General features: G+C 40.1%; 1 protein-coding gene across 1 annotated transcript in view; it reads left to right on the forward strand.

The window, feature by feature from the left end:
- LOC124775458 (probable multidrug resistance-associated protein lethal(2)03659) overlaps window positions 1-19,448 on the forward strand; it is a 263,350-nt gene extending 243,902 nt beyond the window's left edge. Inside the window, exons 19-21 of the mRNA XM_047250291.1 lie at window positions 1,600-1,729; window positions 19,164-19,274; window positions 19,362-19,448. Of these exons, the coding sequence (XP_047106247.1) occupies window positions 1,600-1,729; window positions 19,164-19,274; window positions 19,362-19,412 (292 nt within the window). The 3' untranslated portion in view covers window positions 19,413-19,448. The remainder of the gene's footprint in view (window positions 1-1,599; window positions 1,730-19,163; window positions 19,275-19,361) is intronic.
- Window positions 19,449-26,418: the final 6,970 nt, after the last annotated feature.

Here is a 26,418-nt window from a genome sequence, read left to right on the forward strand (position 1 = left end):
TTCCCTGGTAATAGGGAACGCAGCCCTTGTATCCCATACTTTGAAGAACTCAAGGCGAATACTGTATGAAATATATATCACTTTCACGTGACACACACTCTCAGCACAACATACACGCCAACAGGTCTACCGACCAACGATAAGGTGGCCAACTGTTTGCGACGTCACGTGCCAATATGGACGCTGTGCATAGGCCTTGTATCTAGAAGGCTTTGGATGGAGTTGCCTGCCCAGAGTGCCGACCTGAATCGAATGAAACGTCTTTACAAAACTCAGAGTAACTCCACTACCTCTTCAGGTTTTGGCTTTTGACGAACACTGGGCTTCCTTCCTCCACATACACTCAGAAACCTCACTGAAAGTGTGCCCAGCAGCGTTCAAGACGTCATATAGGCGCAGGGTGGGCACAGCTTACATTAATGTTCACTAACATGCGTCCAGATACTTTTGGTCAGAAAGTGCGTTATGGCTGAGCCACAGACTGAGACCAATGTGATGAGCTTTTGGGGATGACTGTTCAGTTGAAACAGTTCGAGATACACAGCTGTTATGTGGACTTTGACTACAATAAACTTCACAGTTCCGTGTCATTGCTAATTTTTTTTGGCGATGTTTATCAAACACCAGTAGGTATTTCATTTTGAACGTGAAACCATATCCTTCATAAAGGAAGTCCTATATATTGCATACAGAATTTGAAGTAATATATTCAGCAGTAAATACTTTGACTCTAATACACTACGCTCGCGCTAATCCGGCTACTAGTTCCACATATGGGTGCTGGATTGGCGGAAGTGTCGGACTATTAAAAGTGTATGAAATTTGTCAGCTGCCGCAAGGTATGCCGATTTTTCCAGTTTCGTAGCCAACCCACACTTATTGCAAACAAGTTACAAGTTGTATAGAAAATTCAGTTGCTTTTTATTTTATTATTGGACCACTGACTTTAATTCCTTCAGTGCGTTATTGTACGAACTATCTATAAACATCTATACACAATTCTTCATTCTGCCTTTCATACAAACTTCTGTTTTCTCATTTAGATCTCTATTTGGGTTGGGTATTGTCAAATACCAAGTTTGTTTTGAAGACACGAGTAGTTGCTCGTCCAACATTGTACCCAGCAGTTTTGGTGAATTTCAATTCAGCTTATTTAAAATTTCGAGTTTCTGCTGATATCTAGCTTAACGTCTTTCCTTTTAGAAGCCATGATGCTGAACTTACAGAAAGTCACAATTTCAAATATGTGTACCGTTGTTTAATATTGTAATTAACTAGCAACATTGTTGCGGGCGATAGTCAATCGCTGTGTGCATCATTTCTGCTTGAGCGACCAGAGACTGCATTACTGAAAGGCCGTACTACTGAGGGTCAGATTAGCGAGGGTTTAGTGTGTTAAAATCTTAAACTGGCAACTGAAACACGTGCCACACTACAAAAACATTTCTTTAATTATAGTGAAACATTTAAATTCCTTTGGATATAAAAATATCAGGTAAATATAGAACGTAAATGTGTCTCGAAACACCATCATGTGGACTTTATATTTCTGTATAACATGTTTTCAGAAAACAAGTAATGTTAACTATAATGTTTCAGGACAGACGCACTGATTCAGGCAACAATTCGGCGAAAATTCAAAGACTGTACAGTGCTGACCATAGCTCACAGGCTGAATACCATTATGGACTCTGACAAGGTGCTCGTTATGGATGCTGGAACTATGATGGTAAGATATATTCATTATATTATGGCAGTCACTACAGAACTGAAAAGTGTGTAGGGTGAAATTACGAAAAGCTGCAAGAAGTTTGGGGGTTTTCGAGTAGCGTACGTACTCGTGAACATCCGACACCAATACACACGTTGTGGAGTATCAACGAGGCTGTGGGAAGACAGAGTTCTGTAACTGCTCCTCTCAGAGAGATGGCAGTGCATGTTGTACGACATGAGGCAAGACAACAAGAATAGGACAACGATGTCTTTTACGATAGAGTCTTTGAATAAAATGCTCTCGGTAAACATGCCACATCACATCTGAATAAAACCTAAAGCTTTAAATGACAACCTTCGTCGTTTTTGTCAGAGGCTATGTTTGACTGTTGTGAAACAGGCGGGGTTCCCATTTCTATGCCGACAGGACGGCATATGATTGGCTGGACTACGTCATGGTGACAGTGTTTCACGGTGGAGGTAGAGACGGATAGACAATTGCCTTTCTTAGACGTGTTGGTTGAGCGGAAAGGAGATGGCCATTCTGTATGCCGAAAGCCGATGCACACAAACCTATATCTCAATTGTGCGGCTTTCACCAAGCTATGCTGAACACTCTACTTCGTCGAGACAGGACTATTTCGAACAAGCGGAACCTCATGTCTGGGCTGAATCATCAGACTATTGTGATCAGAAGGAATGGGTATTCAGACCGCTATGTCACGGAAACCAAAACGTGATTTGGTTCAACAAAGTCAGCAGGACTTTACATACAGCGGTTTCCAATCTACAGCGCAGCGACTAGTAAGATAGTCTTAAACAGGCAAATAATCAGAGCAATGCTTCGCCCACCCAGGAAAGTCAAGGAAAAGTTACAACCTGTTGAAGATAATACCGGCCTAAGAGTGCCAGGGATTTATAATATCCCTTGTCTGTGTGGCAGCTGTTACATGGGTCAGTCTGTATGGATTGTTGTCGATCGCTGTGTTGTAAACCAGCATTACCTGAAGTACAGGAATTAAAAAAGATTAGCGGTGGCAGCGCACAATCTGTTGAATAAACAGATTATGTCTGACATACGCTAATTTTGGCCCACGCTTCGAACTATTGGGATTCTGTGATTGGAGGAAAGATGGAAATTAGACTCTGTGATAGAGATTTGGACAGAGACACCGGTAATACACTTAGCAACGCATGGAAGCGTAGAGGGAGACTTTTTGTAGCTCAGATTTCGATGGGCGTGATGACGCTGCAAGCGACGTTGGATAAAGTGCGCAGACATAATCAATGGGCACAAAGGACGCAATCTTGGGACGCACCATTTCCGTGATGTCAATACGGTGTAATCCAGCCAATCATACGCCATCTTTTGGCATAAAAGTAGAACTGTCGCCAGATTCCCGACAAATCAGGCATAGCTGCTGACGACAATGATTCAGGTAGTCATCGAAAGCTTGCGATTTTATCTGAATTGTATACAGCAAGTTTACCAAGAACCTTTCATCCAAGACAACAGGAATGTCTGTACGTGACTGAAAGAGTATCAATGAAGTAAAATTAACTTTTGGGTCGAGACAACAGAATTCAAGAAATAATGAATCAAGATGGACATTATTTTTATATACAAAGACAAGTTGGCAGTGGAAGCTGCTCCACAATATGGTTTGTTATCAGGCCTAGCGACTATCGGGCACACGTAAAGTTATGAGATCAAAAGAAAACTGAACCATGTCAGTGATGTTTAAAGGCTTTCAGTTCTCTCTAAGCCACTATATCTATAGCGACTAGTGATTAGTCATTAAAGGGTAAATAATGGTACAATAAAGTTACGTATTACTTGCACTGAAAGTGTGTTTACAGTGGCCACATTTTATGGCAATTTGTGATAGCACTAGGGTTATCCTCAACAGTGGCTGCAATACACAGAGATGTTGCGGTATGCTCAGACAATGCTGCAGGTAATTGCTGAGTTATGGCTGAGGTGTTGCCAGTATTGCCCACAAAGGATGGAGAATACTTCATACGTTGAGTCATATCTGTCTCTGTCCTCGTCTGTAAAGCTGCCATCTCACACTGAACCTCACTTCCTTTTTTCCATGCCGACAGCGCTGCAGTGTCACTTCCCGTAATATGAAAGGAGGAACAATGGAAGAAGTTAGTGACACTTCCGGGTTGCGCTGAACTCGGGAGTCGCCATATTGGATTTCGTCGTATTTCGCCGTTGTCGTATTATAATTTGTATCTTTTAAGGCAACTGCACACTGAAAATTTATCACAAACACATCATTCTTGGTAAGATTTGTTATAATAAAATTCCAGTTACCAAAACATCGGCAGGAATCCTTCGGGTGATCCTAAGATCAATGATAACATTATTCTATGTTGGATGTGTTCACCGTGGTCTGAGGTTAGAGGCGGAGTTAGGAAGTGAGAAGAAGTAGGGTTGGCACCTGCTATGAGCAAATATTTGTTTTCCTCTCCGCGTTTGGAACAGAATCCGGTACGTTTTTATTAATGCGACGCAAGTACGTTCTGCAATGTTCGATATGTAAGGGTATATTTTCAGGAATCATTTTCTTGGGTTTTGTTACTTCAGATGTGGTGATGGCGGATGAACCGGACTGAACCTCCCACTGGCTGTCGGTTTCCCGTGTGAGTTCGAAAGCCTGAACAATTTTAAGGACTTTGTCTGAGATCGCCGTAAAGCTTGGAAGCGGACTTCCTTGTCAAGCGAATAATGGGGAAGCAAGTTTTGAATCTAGGAGACGGCATACGATACTCAACACGGTTCTTCGCAGCACACAAATGCACAACGACGACTAAGATGTCGAAGGTCAGAGATTCAGTCGTTGTAGGTGTCCGATGGTAGTTTATAACGCCGGTAAAATTTAAATTCCGCAAATACCACATGTCATTGACACCCATAATGATCCGACATCAGATTACGAAGTTCAACATTAGATAAAGTTTCAGGATGTTTCGTGAGGGACAATTAACGAAGCAAACCCAACACACTATGCGAAGAACATGACAGAAAAAATGATCCTTACCATCTGAATCTCTTACGTTGCAGGACGTGAACTGACGGTAGATCGTCGTAAGTACGTTTCCCAATCGTCAACGCCATTCAGAAAGGAGGGAAGCGGTGGATCTGCCAAAGACATCTCAGTCCTGAGAGACAACGCAGCAGTTGTATGTAGCTTCAGTAAGGCCATCTGCTGTTTCTATCGGTCCAGTAACTGCTGAATAAGAAATCATTGTTTCTTCTGTTGTTGGAGCCACTGTTTCAGAGTTCTGCATCCACGTTGTCGATTAATTTGATGCACTGAGAGTTTTAGTACACTTGTCACCAGTGTAGTAGTCTGCAAGTACATGCACAATTTGTTTGTCTTATTACACTGATGAACATTCATATAACTAATTTTCCTTGATGGCTATGAATCCACCACTTTCAGTGCGAATGCGCAATGACGTTCGACCTCCTGCAGGAATATCAAAGTAGCAAACAAGGGAGACATGGACAGGGAAGCAGGTAGGTGGCACTAGATGGAAATATGGGTCGGCCGAGGGGCGCACCGAAATAGTCAGCGCAACTGCGACGAAAACTGTGTCCAGGTGGCGCTGTGGTTGACTTAACTGCCTAGTAAGCAGGAGATCTTGCGTTCAAATCCGGGTCCGGCACACATTTTCACTCATAGCTGCTGACTCCATATAAACTCCTGATGCAGCTGATATAATGAATTCCTTCCCTCTTTTCTTTCTTCTACACCACCACTGTTGAAGTCCACGCTATGTATTTGGAAGTCAGCGAACATGGGTCTCTAAGCTTACTGACTGCGAAAATTAAATCCGTTTTTAATGCAACTAAGTATGTCTTCTTAAAATAAATTGTCCCTACACTGAGGCGCTTCACGCTAGATCGAAAATCTAACCAACTAGTGTTACCTACATCTGATCGTGATTCATATACGTGATGTGTTACCACCCTCAGGAACACAGAATAAAGATAATAGCGAATAAATTAGATGTGATACACACACACACACACACACACACACACACACACACACACACACATACACACAGAAATTAGCTGACCACTGTTAAAGTCCATATGTAGACGGAAATTAAACCAAAAGTCGTCAACAGACAGTGTACAGTACAGTGAACATTCCACCGAGAGAGTACACAAGAGAATGAGTCCACTGTTCGGCAAACACATGATTTAGCTAGAGCTGTAAAACTACTGTACACTACAATGAGTGAGAGTACACTACGGTAGTTTTCCTAATAGCTTTGGTCAGTTAAGATCGTATCCGCATTACCTGTGCGTTATATGTATTGTATACCAATTGGTCATTGCCACATTTCGATTGCTTCGTTGGCGTACTAAAAACTGAGTGTGGATATAGAAACTACTGCGTAATCTATGGAGCTTACCTTTTGTCTGTTTCCTTAAAATAAACAGTACTTCAAGCAGACTTGAAACTGTCGTTGTTTAATTCAGTTTCATTCGAAAATTGTTGTTTTCTAACGTGAAACAAAGGAATATTGTAGTACAAATGGAAAAAATACAGATTTAATATATAGAACTAGAGAACGTAATTTCCACAAAAATGGTAAAATTGAAAAAGATGCAAAACAAAAACATATTAAACATCGCTTCAATACTTCGTCGAGTTTATAAAAACATTTTTCTTTTGTTAATAAACAACTTACGCACTTTTCAATTATAACAAGAGAATCTTAGCTCTGACCATGATGAAGAACCTTCTCTTATGTACAAAATAATAACATTAAACATGTAGAATTTTGTGTTTGTGGATACACACTGTACTTGCGTCAAAAGCAATTGTTTTGTTAACATGAAAGCGCAGAAGTTACATGAGTAGCCAAGTGTTTTATACGTATAAAATGCAATTTATATCGTGTAAGAATATGAAATACGCAATGGACTAACCACGAACGATGCGCGATTCTAGCTATGTGGAAAACAAAGTAACAAACTAACAAAAAATAAAGAGATGTCGTCGGCTTCCAATTTCTCTCTCACACATTCATTTATGTTTCTTTCCCCACCAGTGCTGCCAATACTACCGGTAGTCCTACCATTTAATAAGTCATTTATGTACTGCACCAAAACTACCAAATCGTGGTTTTGGTAGGAACTCCATCTTTTGAAAATATTGTGTTCTGGACAGTTACTTAATATTTTCTAATTCTGAAAAAGTATTTACTGTTTTTAATGAATTTTTCTGCCAGATTCCCTAATTGTTATACATTTTTCAGTTAAACATGACACAAAAATTTAAGTCTTGCTAGTAAATATCACTTTCCACAATGAATGACATAATGAATATTTTCAGTTTAGCACAATAGTTAAACAAATATCTGCTTAAAAAGTTTTCTATGAGTAAAAGTCAACAACACTTAACGAAATTTGCATCTTTAAATTTTTTGTGGTTCTAGTGCACGTAATTGAAAACGCGCTGATATTGCTAGTAGTGTGCTAAAAGACATTTTCAGGTTTAAACTTAGTAGCTCTATAAAAAGTATGTTGTTTATATGACAACAATTAACAGATTTTGTTTCTTGTAACTTTTTTAGAGTGGTCACAGAGAACCCCCCCTCCCAGTAATGTGCGTTGTGGAAAATGCGTTTGTATTCCTAGAGCTAATTGTGTCTTCGCGGCTTTTGGAAGAATATGTTCACTCATGCCACAAATGGGACCTGTAAATTTAATGCAAACAATATCCTGAATTAGACGCGCAGTACTATATTTGCTTCCAGCATCCCGTTTGCCGAACCGGATCTCAGAAAACAAATGTGATTGTGTGCCAATATTCTTATACTTTACATCACTGGCTACTTTGTTTGCTTTTTATGCATACCCAGTTATTCTCGTCACGCTATGCATTTGGAAGTCAGTGAACATGGGTCTCTAAGCTTACTGACTGCGAAAATTAAATCCGTTTTTAATGCAACTAAGTATTTCTTCTTAAAATAAGTTGTCCCTACACTGAGGCGCTTCACGCTAGATCGAAAATCTAACCAACTAGTGTTACGTACATCCGAGTGTGATTCATATTTGTTTTCGTCTTGAGTAATTATTGTTGTCAATAATGAGAATTTAGTAACAACTCGTTCATAAGACGCAGAAATCATTAATTGTAATTCAGAGTTAAAAGTTCTACACACTCGAAGATGTTCAAGTAACTAGAACGCGTTGCTCTTATTTATCACCGGCTAATGAATTCAACGTAATATTCTTTCCGGTGCAGTGCGTAACAGGTTTCAGTTTTAAAAATGCTGCCGGTAAGCATAATTCATCTACAGAAGTTCTGTGAATCTAGTGTCAATATAGCGTGTCATGCATGGAAACAAAGTAAGCCTACTACTTTGCATCATTTCTGTGTGATAGAATCATGTACTGACATACAGGTGCGTCCAGACATTTATATGAAGGTAGTATAGCACTTCTAATCGTGGAAAATGAGATGCTGGTGGTGTTGTACTCTTGAATTGCGGTATGGTGTGACTGTTTGTACATCAACGATGAATTTTACTATAGAACCAGATTTTGTGTTTCATATCTGGAGCAACGCATCTTATTTCAACACCAAATTCTTTAATCATTCACAATACATGTAACATGTTAGAAATGCGTGAATAATAAAACATTACTCGTCGGTCGTATAGTTCAGTCAGATTGCAGATATACCTTGCAAAAGGTGGGGTAGAAGAGTTTATTTTTTCAACTCGTTCATACGGTTGGAAATATTAGAAAAATGAGTTTTGCCAACAAAATTTCGCTTGGGAAAACTTTCTGCAATCAAAAAACCTGGAAAATTTCGGCCTTTTTTCGGTTTTTTCAAAATATCTCAGTTTCATTTGCTCCTATCGCTTTAACGTCTATTTTCTTTTTTAAAGAGCACAAAATTCTCTACAAATTTGATTCTTACCATTTTTTCTACTCCCAATATCTGAGGCGCTACAGCGCCTAAAAAAATACCAATTTTTCAAATTTTGAGCATAGTGGCAAGATACCTTATTTTTGAACACTATTTTTTCTGTTTCTGTTTGTGTATTATAAATACATTATACATCATGTTATATGTTGGAATTTACCACCTCACTTTCAGGTATTCAATTTCTCTGTATGCAACATGAGGATTGCTGGGCACCCAACTATTGTGATTCTTACATCACTACCTCAAGTTCATTATGGGCACCTCTGCCCTGGTGTTTGTAAAACTATAAATATAAAATTACATCATTAAGAGACATACACATACACACACACACACACACACACACACACACACACACACACACACGCACACAAAATAATTTGTCTCAGGAAACTGAACTATTATTTGCTGCAATAGGCAACCTAATTAGGTAGGTAATTATTCTTGTGTATGAAAGCCACGCAGTTGACATTAAAAATTAGTAGCTTTATTACAATTAAAATGCATTATCAGTTGCTAAAAAATGTTAACAGTTCTGGGTGTGCAATACTTGTAATATCGCACTTTAGTGCACTTGAGACAGATATGAGCACCGAGCGAGGTGGCGCAATGGTTAGCACACTGGACTCGCATTCGGGAGGACGACGGTTCAATCCCGTCTCCGGCCATCCTAATTTAGGTTTTCCGTGATTTCCCTACATAGTTTCAGGCAAATGGCGGGATGGTTCCTTTGGAAGGGCACGGCCGATTTCCTTCCCAATCCTTCCCTCACCCGAGCTTGCGCTCCGTCTCTAATGACCTCGTTGTCGACGGGACGTTAAACACTAACCACCACCACCACCACCACAAATATGAGCATCACTTCTAACGTTTTGATGGGCCAGGTTCCTCAGTGTCACCAGAAATACCTTGAGTTATGGATTCAGGGTCTGTACATAGAGTTGATCCCAGATTGAACTCTTCTTTAAACAGCGAGTCAGCCTCAGCAAGTTCGTTGATTTAGTCAGTGGTTTCCTCAACATCGTCCATAACATCTTCTTCACTGTCTTCATATAAAAATTTTGGCACGTTTTCACAGTTGACCCCAATACATTTCTTACAAATTGAAGAACATTTCAAACCCGCTTTTCTGCAGGAGCACGCTCCGCCACTGTTCAGCTTGCATGAGCATGAAACAATGTGAAGAAGTGCTTCAGGTGCTGGATCTTGGCTCATTATAACTGGTATTGGACCGTGGTCGCTGTGATTCTAGCCCCATTTCTCAGGAGGTTTCCAGTTTCCCATACAACTTTGGACTTGTTGGTAAGTCCGCAACAAATGATGTTGTGCAGGATCTTGTGCAGGTGGCAACCGTGCAAGATTCAGTTTGCTTTTTGTGACATACTTGGCGAATAGGTGGTACCGCAAATGGTCTAGTGTGTGGGAACTGCTGACACCTCAACTATACAATGCGATAGTAACCTGTTCTCCTGCTGTTATTATTTCTACACGGGTAGCATTTGGTTTATTGAACGTGCAAAGGGCTGAGAATAGGTGTTCATTTTTCGCAACAATATTGCAGCACTTAATTTTTCCTTGACCAAAAAAAGCGGATATTGTATCACATCCGCTAAAGGCGTAAGTGAACAGAATATATTCACTGTCAAACTTGTAAGCTGCAGTGGAAAACCACTTGTCTTTTGCATTTCTTCTTCCTGGCTTTAAGAAAAACAAGTTTTCAATGCCCTGCCCCAAACCGGTCATGAGCACAAGCAGGTCAACATCTTCTCCTACAATGACAACACTTCCAAAATCTTTGGTTCTTGAAATGGCAGATGTTATAATCATAACGTCAGCATCTTCTTGTGCCTGGAGCAATTCAATGCTACACTCCAGAAATTCCTTTTTAAGAAGTGTGATCAAACGCATCTTGTTTCGTTCGTTGTACAAGAACTTGTCCTGAGGTACTCGGTTCACCATCTCTGATTCAACCACAACGTCAACTGAATAATTTTTTTGGGACCTACGAATCCTCTCAGCACTCTTTGTGCTACATTTGTCTCCCTCACATGGATACCCATCAAATACAATAGCAAATTCAGATCCAAAATGACGTTGCAGGTAATAAACATAGCTTTGGGCTATTGACTTGAAGCAAACATTTCGAGTCCAAGTCACTTTGTGGATAAGGTACCCTCCATCAATGACAAAAAATTTACTCGGTCCACCTGACTTTACATCTTCCACTGGAACGAAGGCCAAAGAATAAATACGCTTTTGTGCGCTAAAGAACAATTCCTACATACTTTTTCTTATTACTGATCATTAACTTCAATCAACTGTAGAAAATGTATGGCACCTGCATGCAATAGTATTACATATTGTTATACAAATAAACTTCACGCAATCCGACGTGAATGTGTTCGTAGTTACTGAATATGATGCTGTTTGTCCTGGCCCTGCAGCAGAGTGAGATGGTAAATTCCAATGAATAACATGATGAGTAATATGTTTATATCACACAAATAGAAACTGAAATAACAGTGTTCAAAATTTAGGTAATTTGCCACTTTGCTCGAAATTTGAAAAAAAACGGTATTTTTTGACGTGCTGTAGTGCCTTAGATACTGGGAGTAGAAAAAATGGTAACAATCAAATTTGTAGAGAACTGCGTGCTCCTTAAAAAAGAAAATAGACGTCAAAGCGATAGGAGCAAATGCAACTGAGATATTTTGAAAAAACTGAAAAAAGTCCGAAATTTTCGAAGTTTTTTGACTGCAGAAAGTTTTCCCAAGCGAAATTTTGTTGGCAAAACTTCGTTTTCTAACCTTTCCAACAATATGAACGAATTTAAAAAAATAAAATCTTCTACCCAACCTTTTGCAAGGTACAGGCTTTTTTTTCTGACAGTTTCACTGGACTAGTATGCCGTCTGGCAATATTCATTTCAGAGTTTCTTGCACTGATATTTCTGCACACTCTGTATTAGTTTTCTGCCCAATAAAATCTATAATTCTGTAATATCTTAATTTAAAATCGAACGTCTTTTAAATTTAGACAGTTCCTAAAATTCAACACACATATTGATCACAGAGTCATCTCTACTCAATAGGGATTACACACGCTTGACATTATTGTAATATCATACTCTAACATTACAGTCGCAACAATCCGTCTCGTTTATTTACCCATTGTGATAGCAGCGCGCCGGGGGGCCAGCAGGTGGTACTGTTGAACCCGGCGGGGTCCTGAGAAAGCGTAAGCGAATCATAATTGTTTATATTGGTTTCTAGAATGGTTTCCACAAACGGGACCATATACAGCGCAATATATTGCAGCAATAACAAGAAGAAGGCACTACGTTCGTCTTTCTTTAGTGTTTTGATGAACCGTATTAATCAGTTTATATGCCAAAGTGTGATTCTTCAACAGGCTTAAATTTTGGAATCAAGACTTACCTTTTAACTGCAAAAAACAAATAAGAAACTAGACAAGTTGATTCATTTGTGCTGCTGATTTATTTAGTTTGTATTTCACTCGCTTCTAGAGCAAGACACCTAATATTTCTTGTTCCCTTCGTGTGACGACAGTGTTTTGTTTAAAACTTGTTCACTAACAGATTATTTGAAAATTATTCAAATATTTCTTTTTATGTGCAACGTTTTCAAAATACTATTATTTGGTAGCCGCTTGCCCAGCATAGAATAAGATAAAGGTGAAGGTCGTACTTGTTGCAACGGGCGCCAATGACGAAAACACAGAAGGAAGCGACAAATGGGGAGTCGACCCCTTTTACACGTGGAGATACATGTCCGTGCTTCTTACGCGTAAATATGTATGTTTATAGTCTATTGATTTCAGCGTGTTAAGTTGCAATGCTTTCCAAGGTTCCATGTATTTCGTCACGATTATGTTCGTAAGATGCAGCCGTATTTGCGCTTATTTTAGGATCATCCAAGTCTTCTGATACTACACAAATTCTTGGAAGCAAAAAATAAAATAAAATGTTCGTAAATCACGTAGAAAATGGGTTAAAAAAGAACGTTTTTCTTACGACCTACGTGACTACCTGCTTTCTCACCGCTCAGGCAGTAGTTTCGCTCCAGCTGTCAATGTAACAAGCAGGGACTGTCACGAGTATATGTGCCTGATTGAGGTAATGTCGAGGCCCCAGTTAATACACAGCTTGAAACTCTAATACCCACATCAAAACTGACCAAAGCTAAAAATCTTAATATTACGATTAATTAATTATCAGAAGTATCAGTTGTAACAAATTACACAATTGTGCTGCTCTAGAATAATGCTACTCCGATAATTACATTATACTATGCCGTCTCGTTCCACTTACATCACCATTTTTTATTTCTCTTTGACAGCTCCTGAACAACACTACACTTTTTACAACGACAGAAAATTATGATTAGCTAGGCCACCATCGCAATCTTCGAAAACAGAAGTAACATCGTGAAAGTTTATACGAAATAAGACGATACATGATTGTGTTACGGCAGTTTCTATATTTATTGTACAAGTATAAAAGCAAATAGTACCTACAGTCTGTATTAGCGTTTTTTTATTTACGGCAGTGCGAGGTGGACTTTTAATTCAGAAACTGAAATTTACTGGGCGAGCAGTGCAAATAATAGGGAATAACTGGCAGATAGTACAAGAAAACAATGGATCAGGAAATACGCCGGGCTGGGAGACTTATTTGCCAGTGGAATTGAAAGTTAAATGGAACGGGGCGGGACAGGCAGCCAGAAAGTGAATGGTAGGTGGATTAGGCAAGTTTTATTCATGGATAGAAGGGGAATGGGAAAAAAATCCAGGAACAAAGTGAATGTGTATTACTAAATACCATATTGCTTCGAAAACTCTAGAGGAGGCATACATCCAGCAATGCGTGTCGACGATGGTGATTATGATGATGATGATGGTGATTATGATGATGATGATGATGATGGTGGTGGTGGTGGTGATGATGATGATGACCGCCTGTGTAGGAAATTTAACACATCAGTGAATCAAGACGGAATGCCTCTTCCAGCTGCACGTACAGCAGTCTTTAACTGAAACTGAGTCCATGGCTGCGATGAATTGCTCAAATGATTTAATCCTGCATGCAACTGTCATTTTTTCTTTGTTCGTCGACAGACTGCACAGTTTATGTCTTATCAGTTTTAGACGCTTATCAAGTGCCTTTACAAAAAAATCGTGGCTGGCACAAGTCTCTGTACCTCTGTACATTTGTACAGCGTCCAACGTCGTTGTGTATGTGAGTGCAGTTGATACCAGTAACACCGTCAGTATGGGTGCATGTTACAGTTTTTAAAATTGCATGTGTTTCACGTACCACAGCACTCAGCATGTATGTTATGACCGCAAAATGGTACACTGATCCAGTATTGTGTGTTCACAACCTGTATATTGACTCCAATGACACTAGAAGTACATGTAATTTTAATACTGTGACGTGCGCCTGTACTGACGGTGTTAGTGATATTAAATATGTGTAAACTACGATACTTGCACTCACAAACACAATGAGGGTGAAAGGCATACAAATCTACGCACTTTTGTGGCGCAATGTGCGTCATGAATTTTTGTAGAGATGCTTGATAATGATCTAAGATTGATAAGACCGAAACTGTGCAGTCATACAAAGAATAAACAGAAAATGACATCTGTGGGTGGCATACACAAATATCATTTAGGCATCAGTTCTTTTTTAGGCGAGAAGTGTGCGGAATCAACATTCACAACCATCAAAACTGTATAACACCGTCTATTTAGAACTTGTAACAATTAATGCACAATCAGAATATTCAGCAGGGGTACCACATAATGTTGTTTAATGTCTGTACGAATACCAGTGTAAACGCACTCTCCAGCACTCTAAATATGTGCTGGAGTCATTTCAGACAAAAACACCTTAAAAAAGATGTTGACTGTCTATACAGGCCGAAACACAGTTAATGCCATGAATTTGCACAGTGGAATGTGCGTTATACTAGAAATATAGATATTTTAGTACACATATGTCTACAAATTAAGTACAAGCAAGAAAATTGCGAATTTAATTTATTATAGTGGTTGTCTAGTCACAAAAAGGGTATTTTTGTAATTTGTATACACTATTAGGTGTTCAACTAAGTGTTCAAAGATTTATCGTTGTGGTTGGATTAACCAGTGAACTTTTCATCACACGAAGTTTCGAACTCTTTCAAACACATTCTACATGTCTACAGATCACTGTGAAGTGGTCCCACTGTACCCGCTATTACGTTTCATTCTTGTATGGAGAACGGAAAGAATGCTTAAACGCCTCTACGCCTGCTATAAGTAGTCTGAGCTTGTCTTCGTGATTCTCGTAGGAACGTACTTTATAGGTTAGAAATTTAATGACATTATGCGTTAGACGTTAAGAAGGTAGCTTGAAAACCTTCTCACCTGTTTTGCTGAACTTCTTAATTCTTCTACCTCGACCTATTCCGTTTCCCCTACAAGTTAGAATCAATCATTAAGTCTTCTCGGGTTATCTTTTTTTTTTTTTGGTCATCAGTCTACTGACTGGTTTGATGCGGCCCGCCACGAATTCCTTTCCTGTGCTAACCTCTTCATCTCAGAGTAGCACTTGCAACCTACGTCCTCAATTATTTGCTTGCCGTATTCCAATCTCTGTCTTCCTCTACAGTTTTTGCCCTCTACAGCTCCCTCTAGTACCATGGAAGTCATTCCCTCGTGTCTTAGCAGATGTCCTATCATCCTGTCCCTTCTCCTTATCAGTGTTTTCCACATATTCCTTTCCTCTCCGATTTTGCGTAGAACCTCCTCATTCCTTACCTTATCAGTCCACCTAATTTTCAACATTCGTCTATAGCACCACATCTCAAATGTTTCGATTCTCTTCTGTTACGGTTTTCCCACAGTCCATGTTTCACTACCATACAATGCTGTACTCCAGACGTACATCCTCAGAAATTTCTTCCTCAAATTAAGGCCGGTATTTGATATTAGTAGACTTCTCTTGGCCAGAAATGCCTTTTTTGCCATAGCGAGTCTGCTTTTGATGTCCTCCTTGCTCCGTCCGTCATTGGTTATTTTACTGCCTAGGTAGCAGAATTCCTTAACTTCATTGACTTCGTGACCATCAATCCTGATGTAAAGTTTCTCGCAGTTCTCATTTCTACTACTTCTCATTACCTTCGTCTTTCTCCGATTTACTCTCAAACCATACTGTGTACTCATTAGACTGTTAATTCCGTTCAGCAGATCATTTAATTCTTCTTCACTTTCACTCAGGATAGTAATGTCATCAGCGAATCGTATCATTGATATCCTTTCACCTTGTATTTTAATTCCACTCCTGAACCTTTCTTATTTCCATCATTGCTTCCTCGATGTACAGACTGAAGAGTAGGGGCGAAAGGCTACAGCCTTGTCTTACACCCTTCTTAATACGAGCACTTCGTTCTTGATCGTCCACTCTTGTTATTCCCTCTTGGTTGTTGTACATATTGTATTTGACCCGTCTCTCCCTATAGCTTACCCCTACTTTTTTCAGAATATCGAACAGCTTGCACCATTTTATATTGTCGAACGCTTTTTCCAAGTCGACAAATCCTATGAAAGTGGTTTGATTTTTCTTTAGCCTTGCTTCCATTATTAGCCATAACGTCAGAATTGCCTCTCTCGTCCCTTTACTTTTCCTAAAGCCGAACTGATCGTCACCTAGCGCATTCTCAATTTTCTTTTCCATTCTTCTGAGTATTATTCTTGTAAGCAGCTTCGATGCATGAGCTGTTAAGCTGATTGTGCGATAATTCTCGCACTTGTCAGCTCTTGACGTCTTCGGAATTATGTGGATGATGCTTTTCCGAAAGTCAGATGGTACATCGCCAGACTCATATATTCTACACACCAACGTGAATAGTCGTTTTGTTGCCACTTCCCCCAATGATTTTAGAAATTCTGATGGATTGTTATCTATCCCTTCTGCCTTATTTGACCGTAAGTCCTCCAAAGCTCTTTTAAATTCCGATTCTAATACTGGATCCCCTATCTCTTCTAAATCGACTACTGTTTCTTCTTCTATCACATCAGACAAATCTTCACCCTCATAGAAGCTTTCAATGTATTCTTTCCACCTATCTGCTCTCTCCTCTGCATTTAACAGTGGAATTCCCGTTGCACTCTTAATGTTACCCCCGTTGCTTTTAATGTCACCAAAGGTTGTTTTGACTTTCCTGTATGCTGAGTCTGTCCTTCCGACAATCATATCTTTTTCGATGTCTTCACGTTTTTCGTGCAGCCATTTAGTCTTAGCTTCCCTGCACTTCCTATTTATTTCATTCCTCAGCAACTTGTATTTCTGTATTCCTGATTTTCCCGGAACATGTTAGTACTTCTTCGTTTCATCAATCGACTGAAGTATTTCTTCTGCTACCCATGGTTTCTTCGCAGCTACCTTCTTTGTACCTACGTTTTCCTTCCCAATTTCTGTATGCCCCTTTTTAGAGATTTCCATTCCTCTTCAACTGTACTGCCTACTGTGCTATTCCTTATTGCTGTATCTATAGCGTTAGAGAACTTCAAACGTATCTCGTCATTCCTTAGTACTTCCGTATCCCACTTCTTTGCGTATTGATTCTTCCTGACTAATGTCTTGAACTTTAGCCTACTCTTCATCACTACTATATTGTGATCTGAATCTATATCTGCTCCTGGGTTCGCCTTACAATCCAGTATCTGTTTTCTGGATCTCTGTCTGACCATGATGTAATCTAATTGAAATCTTCCCGTATCTCCCGGCCTTTTCCAAGTATACCTCCTCCTCTTGTGATTCTTGAACAGGGTATTCGCTATTACTAGCTGAAACTTGTTACAGAACTCAATTAGTCTTTCTCCTCGGGTTATCAGCCAAGGCAAAACGTTGTTCTGCGGCAACGTTTCGACATGTTTTCTACTCGTGAGTTTCAGGTTAAGGAACCTAAAGATGACGTGAAACAAACTTGTCAAAACGTTGCTGCAGAACGACACCTTGATTTGACTAATGACCCGACAAGACTTCAGCATCGAAATTCGCCGGGAAAGCCTGCATACCCTAAAAGGTAGAATCATTTTTAAATTGTGGATTAACATTTACAATTCTCTAGTTTAATTATTCAACCGTTTGAGAAGGCGCTGTACATGTGGCTTTCATGGTGACCTCTGATACAGAAATCGAAATGAACTGGATCTATTACACTCATATTCCAACGAGCAGGACTGTTTTACCTCTTAGCTACAGACAGAAATGAGAAAACCAGAAATGAGAAAAACGACCCCGGTATAATTCGAGAGACTATCTTTAGAGTCTTCAGATTTAATAATCTTGTTTCCTTTTTCTGTTGCTTTCACTTTGCCTTTTTGATTGGTTGAAAATATGTTTTATGTGGCAAAAACAGTAAGATACGTACTGTACGTTTGTGCGAGAGACATGAGTATCGTGTCATTCACATGATTCTAATTTGTTATTTCTGTCTTGTTATCTAAGTATTGAGGAAATTGGAACACGAATTTGACACTGGAATATAGCTTATGATAGGATAGTTAGATGTATAAAGTGCAAAATCTTCTCGTTTCGTTAGATTCGTTGTTTACGTGTAGTCACAGGAATACTCTTACCAGCAGCTCCTCAAAGCGTGAAAGGTAGCGATGTTTTTGGCAGTTCATACACGTATTTACTCTTTAGTTGTTACAGGTAGTGTATTATTTTTATGTAAATAGACAAGTATACATGTAAAGGATACCAACCATAAAACTGACAAATAGTATCTCCAATGTCTTCCATCACGAATTCAACATAACACTAACAGAATCGTATATTTCGATTTAAACAAAATATGTAGTACCCGCGATATCAAATTTCCTAAACCCCAAGGAAGCACATTACTCCCAATCTTTCGTCAAATATGTAAATAACTGCTAGGAGTCCTCACAATGTGCTTTACGCGGCTCCAATCAGCGTCGAGTCAGTTTGAGTGCGGTTCCCGTGGTTTACCGAAACCTTTTCAGGCGATTTTCCGGATGGCTTCCTTCAATGTGGCCGACTGCTCTCCAAGGCTTTTTACAAATGGGCCAGTGGCTCGTCTCCTCTGGCCTCGGTATCCATCCTTTATCCTGGCAGTTTAGCGGTAACCAATAGTTTTATGTGGAATCTCAAACAAGGTGTAGCTCCACCGCATACACCAAGCATTTTCAGGAGTGCAAGTCACGCTAATTGCCAGAGAAGACCGGAGAAACGTCTAGGAATGAAGACAGATTTTACGATATATATGCGGGCATATACTGAGCAGTCAAGCAACACAATTAAAACTTGCAATTTTACAATTATATTTATGTATTTTTGTACATGGACCAGTGGTACTCTGAGTGTATATTAGTTTTTATATGCGTCGTGTTAAGCAAAGTATCTACATAAATCTCCAGCAGTACAGCAACGATTTCTTTTTCCAGGAATATGACCATCCTCATATTCTGCTGAAAAACCCTAATGGATTCCTGACAAAACTAGTGGAGGAGACGGGTCAGGCAATGGCAGAACAATTAAGAAATGTAGCAAAACAGGTGAGTACTCTTTAAGCTAAATTTTAACATTGTAACACATAACGTTGATGGATTTAGAACCAATAAATTACTTTCTCATTTTTCCAGAGCTATGAGGAGTTACATGGGTTAAAAAAAGAACAAATCACGAAGCTATGATCATTGAAGGGAATACGTTCTACGTGCTTATCTGACAACTCCTTTTTACTTGTTCTCTTTTATATTTTAATGCGTATGAAAGAATATAAATACCAGCCACTAAATATTTATTACTTTACGTACTATAGTTACACAAAGCGCGTTGTGTTACGAATAGTTAGTTGGCAGCTGTGTTACATTTACAAGCAATTTTAGAACTTAGTTGATAGGCAGACAACTGTTTCCTGTATGTTTCGTAGAGATCCGCCAACAATTTTGAAATCCTTGTCAGCTCTCTCACATTGTTACATCTCTGTCAAAGAACTAGATTTCATCTACCTGTATAAGATTCAATTTTTGTTACTTTGTTTGGAGGGACCTTTCTAAGAGACATGAGGACACCTTAAATAGGGCGAAGCTCATTCTCAGGTTTAAATTTTTTCTGAGAAATATATACATTTCTTTTACCTTCAATTCTCCGGTTACCGTTCATTTATGTACTTTAGCAAAACAAGGGAGACAAATTTTGACACCATTACGATCTAGCTACTAGGAGAAACAACATGCCACGAAAAATAGAAGCAAATGAAATCAAGAACTGTTGAATGTTTTATGAACAATGAAGAATGCTTTGTATGACTATCGATCTTGAAGAGAAAACTGTTGAAATAAATTTTTTATGAAAGATGTTTCAATTTATTGAACATTCCTAACTCAAAACAAGATTTAAAGACCGGACATTTACTTAACTGGTAGCGTTGCCTAAAAGGTGATAAATACGTGAGCATGAGTTGGAATTACAGGATTATAATCTGTATTTTCTGAACTTATACAGAAGACTATTGCGTGCTTGAGCATCACTCTTTTATCTTATTTGATGAAGAAAGAAGACAAAACCTTCACAGCATAGCGTCGTAATTCTGTACACAAGAATTTTGCACATTAATCAGCTATCATGTCATTGCTTGATGTGAATCTTATCAGTTTAAATTCATAGACAAAGTCATGATACGTAACTGAGAAACAGTGAAAAAGAATCGAATAAAAATATATATGCTCATACAGTTGCAGGAGGGACATAATAACATAATATAATATAATATAACATAATAATATAATACAATATAATATAATCGCTTGGTCTTTATTTTCATTTGTTTTCTGAGAACATTCCAGATTTCTTGAGAACACCGTAAAAAAACATTAAAAAAATCCTAAAAATTGTTAGTATTTCACGCTACAAAATAACCTCGAACCCGAAAAATTACTCTTTAAGTGCCAGCCGTTGTGGCCGAGCGGTTCTAGGTGCTACAGTCTGGTACCGCGCGACCGCTACGGTCGCAGGTTCGAATCCTGCCTCGGGCATGGATGTGTGTGATGTCCTTAGGTTAGTTAGGTTTAAGTAGTTCTAAGTTCTAGGAGACTGATGACCATAGCAGTTAAGTCCCATAGTGCTCAGAGCCATTTGAACCATTTATTTCCTCTTAAGTATCCTTAAATCAACGTAAGTATTCATCAGTACAGCTATGTGAAATACAATATTCGGTCATTCACTTATTCCTTTTTTAGAGAACATCAAGAAGATTCCAAAACATTCGAGGTCATTGCAAAACATTCATAAATATTCGAGAGAGTTAAAGAAAACTCTGAAACTTTCTAAACGTTCCCGAACATTCGAATACACAAGACTGAATCGATGTTCTTGACTGCTCATGAAAGTAGCACCAAATGACGTCATTTGAAAGCAAGCGTAGTACGCTCCCTTAGTACACAGAAACGTTTTGATTCCGGATTGTCTTTAATCATGTAATGAAAAAATTCATGGGGAGACGCTTTCGATGGTGCTAATCGAATTTTTACACTCGGCTAACACAATCCTGGTATTTCTCTAATGATTTCTTGGCGCTGTAAAACTACGACAGTTGATCCATTTTGCCACTGTCAATGTGTTTGTGTTTGTTGTATTCTCTAGTGGGATCATAACGGAATGCTTCACCTGCGACACTGTAATCTCTACTTCTGCTGATTTGCACTCCTCGTGTCCTAATTTTTCATTCATGCGACTCAGACAGCTGTCTTTCACTAACTTCACTCATTTAACTTTACTTATTTCATCTTGTTTCCTCATCAACTTCTATATATCTGCTTGCTGAGTGTCTTGCTCGACCCTTTCCCCAAATTTCATATTGTTGCACCATCTTTTAAGTTTTCTTTCAGTGTATTCATTCTATTCTGTTATGAAGCTAAACGTGTATTTTGTTCCTCACTTGTGTAATTTCTTTGTTTTTCTTTCTACGACCTTCTTTTCAGTTCACCACTGGCCAAGATCTCAACCCCTTTTACGTTTTGACGTCGTGTTAATTTTACTTAACCCTCTGATATCAATACATTGTTCATTACCTTAAGCAAACCGAGTGAGGTGGAGCAGTGGTTAGCACATTGGACTCGCATTCGGGAGGACTACGGTTCAAACCCGCGTCCGGCCATCCTGATTTAGGTTTAAGTGATTTCGCTAAATCGCTTCAGGCGATTGGCTGGATGTTTCCTTTGAAAGGGCACGGTCGACTTCCTTCCCCATCCTTCCCTAACCCGATGGGACCGACAACCTCGCTGTTTGGTCCGCTCCGCCAAATCAACCAACCAACCAACCTTAAGCAATTCACTTTAACTTATTTCACTTTCTATAACTTTCACCTTTCCTTGATTCACTCTAATCAGTTTCTACGGTATAATGAGAGATGGATTTCGCCAGTGTCCATCAACCAGAATAGTATGACCATCTACCTAACAGCCGGTAGTCGTATGGAAGCAGTGAAACCTTGGTAGGTTGCTGGAGGGAATTAGCACAACATCTGCACGCCCAACTCACCCGGTTCCTGTAAATTCCGGGGAGGGAGTAATGAGCACCGACGCCATGTTCAATCACGTCCCAGATGTGTTCGATCGGGTGCAGATCTAGCAAGTTAGAGGGCCAGCACATCAATTGGGACTCGCCGCTGCGTTCCTCGAACCACTCCAGCACGCTCCTGGCCTTGTGACATGGCACAATATCTAGTTTAAAAATGCCACTGCTGTCGGGAAACGTGGTCGCCATGAAGGTGTGTACGTGGTCTGCAACTACTGTACTGTATTCCTTGGCCATCAAGGTGCGTTGCACGTGCGCTACTGGGCGCGTGGATGGCCACGTGGAAGTTATCCAGAGCATAATGGAATTGCAGTCAGCTTTTCTTCATGTTCCCATGGAAGACGACAGATTCGGGCCCTCCCATCTGCATGCTGAAGGGGTCGGGATTCATCAGACCATAAAAAACTCTGCCACTCCGCCAGCTTCCAGTCGCGATGGTGATATGCCGATTTCAGTCATAGTTGCCGTGATCGTGGTGTTAATATTGGCTCATGCATGAGTCGTCGGCTGCGGAGGCCTATTGTTGGGAGTGTTCGGTGTACTGTGCGTTCAGACACACACGTACTCTGCCCAGAATCAAAGTCTGATGTTAGTTCGCTGCCTGTCCTGTTTTATCAGTCTGCCCAGGCTATGACGACCGACATGTGTAATGAGGGGTGGCCGCCCAATCCCACGACATCTGGACGTGGTTTCACCTTAGTTTCGCCACGGGTTCAAGACACTCACCACAGAACTCTTCAAACATCCCACAAGACATACAGTTTCAGAAATGATCGTGCCGAGCCTCCAGGCCATCACACTCTCTCTTCGGTCAAACTCAGGCAGATCGCGCGTCTTCCCCAATGTACACACGGACCGCACGCTAACCTGGAACGTGTCCCGCTACAGTAGGATAATGGAACATCTGAGAACATTCTAGAACAACGTGGTACTTTCTGAAAAATTTTATCACATTCTGAGTTATCATACGAACAGAATAAGGGGGGAAAATTTTTAGGGCCATTCAAAAATAAACGTGCCAGAGGCCGTAAAATCAAAACTGTTGGACGGTTCATAATACCATTGCCTACGGAAGACAGTGTGGTTCCTGTAAGAGCACCGAGGCACCGAACTCGCTGCTAGAACGACTTAGACGCACACTCACGACCAAGGGAGCTCATCCACGTTTAACCGCCTACTGCACTCAGTCGAGGTGAAAACAGAGGAATGGAAGGTCTAAGAGAAGAGCAAAGGGGTGTAATAACTCCAGCGGAAAGAGTGCGGGGAACGGAAATCCATCGAAGAATGGCACAAGTGTGCTGAGAACACTGAATGTTCGTAGCAATAGCGTGTGTCACTGTTTTCTGGAAATTGTGTTAAGTGGTTAACTGAGTCATTTTATGCTCGTAACATACATTTCCCCTCATGAATTTCAGTACTTAGAAAAAACTTAACACAAACTCAGATAATTTAAAAGCCAACTAAATCGGTCCATTTGAGTCGTACAATACTTGTACGTCCCCGGCTAGCACGCTGCTCCTACAGTCGTGAAGATCATTCACAGTGATATCTTGTTTTGAAATTCACTTTTCGAATAATGAGTTACAAATGGAGTGTAGTACCACATTCTACAAAAGCATGTACAAAAACTCCTGAAAAATTGTTTCTGAGTGTTCCACAGAATGAGAAGATGCGCAAAATGTGGTTGCAACTGTTCTTGCAGATCCAAACGAGATAATGGTCAGTACGTGTGTTTATTTCTGTGAGGATAATTCTGATGTAAGTAAAAATTCCAGCAATCAACATTCAGCACCACATATGATTACGTAGTATGTACTAAGTTTACCAATGAACAGAATAAGAAGAAAATCATTTTGACATTGCAAATTTTCTAGTCTATGGAAGTACGTTGAGGTGAGGAAAGCCATACCTCCTAATATTGTGTCGGACATCCTTTTGCCCGGAGTAGTTCAACAACTCGACGTAACATGGACTCAAAAAGTCGTTGGACGTTCCTCGCAGAAATACTGAGCCATGCTGCCTTATAGCCGTCCATAATTGCGAAAGTGTTGCCGGTGCAGGATTTTGTACATGGACTGACGTCTCGATTATGTCCCATAAAGATTGCATGGGATTCAAGTAGGGCGATCAGGGTGGCCAAATCATTCGCTCGCATTGGCCAGAGTATTCTTCAAACCAGTCTCGAAGAATTGTTGCCCGGTGACATGGCGCGCTGTCATCCATAAAAATTCCCTCTTTGTTTGCAAACATGAAGTCCACGAACGGCTGCAAATGGTTTCTAAGTTGATGAACATAACCAGAGGACCCATTCCATTCCATGTAAAAACAAAGCCTACAGCATTTTGGAGCTGTTAGCAAAGTAGTCGCACCGGTCGTCTGCTGCCATAGCCCATTAACGCCAGATTTCGCCTTACTATCCTAACGGATACGTTCATCGTTGCATCCCCACAAAGATTTCTGGGGTTATTTCACGGAATGTTGCTTGTCTGTTAGCACTGACAACTCTACACGAACGCCGCTGCTCTCAGTCGTTAAGTGTATCGGCCACTGCTTTGACCGTGGTAAGAGGTAATGCCTGAAATTTATCGTTCTCGGCACACTCTTGACACTGTGGGTATCGGAATACTGAATTACCCAAGGATTGCAGTAATGGAATGTCCAATGCGTCTAGCTCCAACTACCGTTCCACTTTGAAACTCTGTTAAATCCCGTCGTGCGGCCTTAATCAAGTGGGACACTTTTGCACATGAGTTATTTGAGAACAAATATATGCATATCGTTACCCCATGACTTTTGTGACCTCAAAGTAAATTAAGGACAACCGTTGATGTCCAAATGGTCTAGTCAGTTCCACCTCGTGCGTCGACTGAACACGTAATAGTTTACTCCTCACCTGCGCCGCAGCGTCGCCTGTGTTTGGGAGTTTATAACTTCAGTGATGTTTGAGCTATTGTTTGTGTGACATGGTCGTTGTCTCGTTTGACCTTCGTTGTGTGTGTGTGACAGCGGCCTAGTCAACTCCTGTTGTTTCTGATGTCGTCCAAGCGAGTTCCACTAAAGGTACTGTGAGTTTTTCATTTTATCAACGTGTAATGTGCAGTCCAGATCTTTAGGAATCCATGACTGGTTAGTTGATACTTCTCATGTTACCTTGGACCAGGTGCTTATCGCCTATTGTGACAATGAGACTTATGTGTTAGTTGTGCTATTCGTAGATGCCCTTCAAGTAGGCAGGTTCCTATTAAAATATGGAATAAGGTTCCGTTCAGACATAGAGATGTTTTGGTCACTATGGTGTTGCCAGTGAATGCAGACATTGAATATACCAATGTTCGAATATTCATTGTTCCTCCTGAGGTGGAAGATATTTGATTTAAGGAATTTTTGACGCAACCGAGTGGTATCAGAGCTGTGTCTGACCTCGATCCGTCAGTTTATACGAGTACAGTGTATCCATAACTGTTCCAGTTTCAAAATGCAGTAGAAAGAGAACCATTATTCAGAATGACGTTAAATTTGAACAGCATATCACTGTCGCAGGATGAAACGTTACGCGACAAAAACTTTTAACGAAAATTGGACCGACAAGTAGCGCTGTAAGCGTTAGAATATGCACACGAGCAGATGCGCGACACACAGCTGTTCCTGTTTGCTTCCGAGACGCACAACGTGACTGTCTCGATGAAGGATTATGCGCTGCTGGTGAAGCTCTTTTACAAAAACGGTGACTTGACTCTAGTAGCCCTGCAGAAGTTCCAGACGCTCAACGATGTGAAGGAAGGGCGTTGGTTCAAAGTCGGCTACGGAACTGGGGAAAATGATTACAAAATTCGAAAAGATAGTTTCTTCTCTAGTGCAGTGTGGGAGAGGGAGGAACGCAGTTGATCCGACATCTGTCTCTCTACAATTAGAAACTGATGTCACTTTGATTTTTGTGCGGTTTTTGGCCCAGGACGATTAAGAAACGATGTTATTTTGCTTCTTATGTGGTTTGTTACCCTAGGATGATTAAAAACCGATTTCATTTTGATTTTTATGCTGTTTGTAGCCTCTTGACACCTAAAACCCAATTTTTCCCATCCGATGTGGTACAATCCTCTCGTGGAGAGTGGACTTACTATT

Source organism: Schistocerca piceifrons, chromosome 2 (assembly GCF_021461385.2).
Source record: "Schistocerca piceifrons isolate TAMUIC-IGC-003096 chromosome 2, iqSchPice1.1, whole genome shotgun sequence".
Classification (NCBI taxonomy): domain Eukaryota; kingdom Metazoa; phylum Arthropoda; class Insecta; order Orthoptera; family Acrididae; genus Schistocerca; species Schistocerca piceifrons.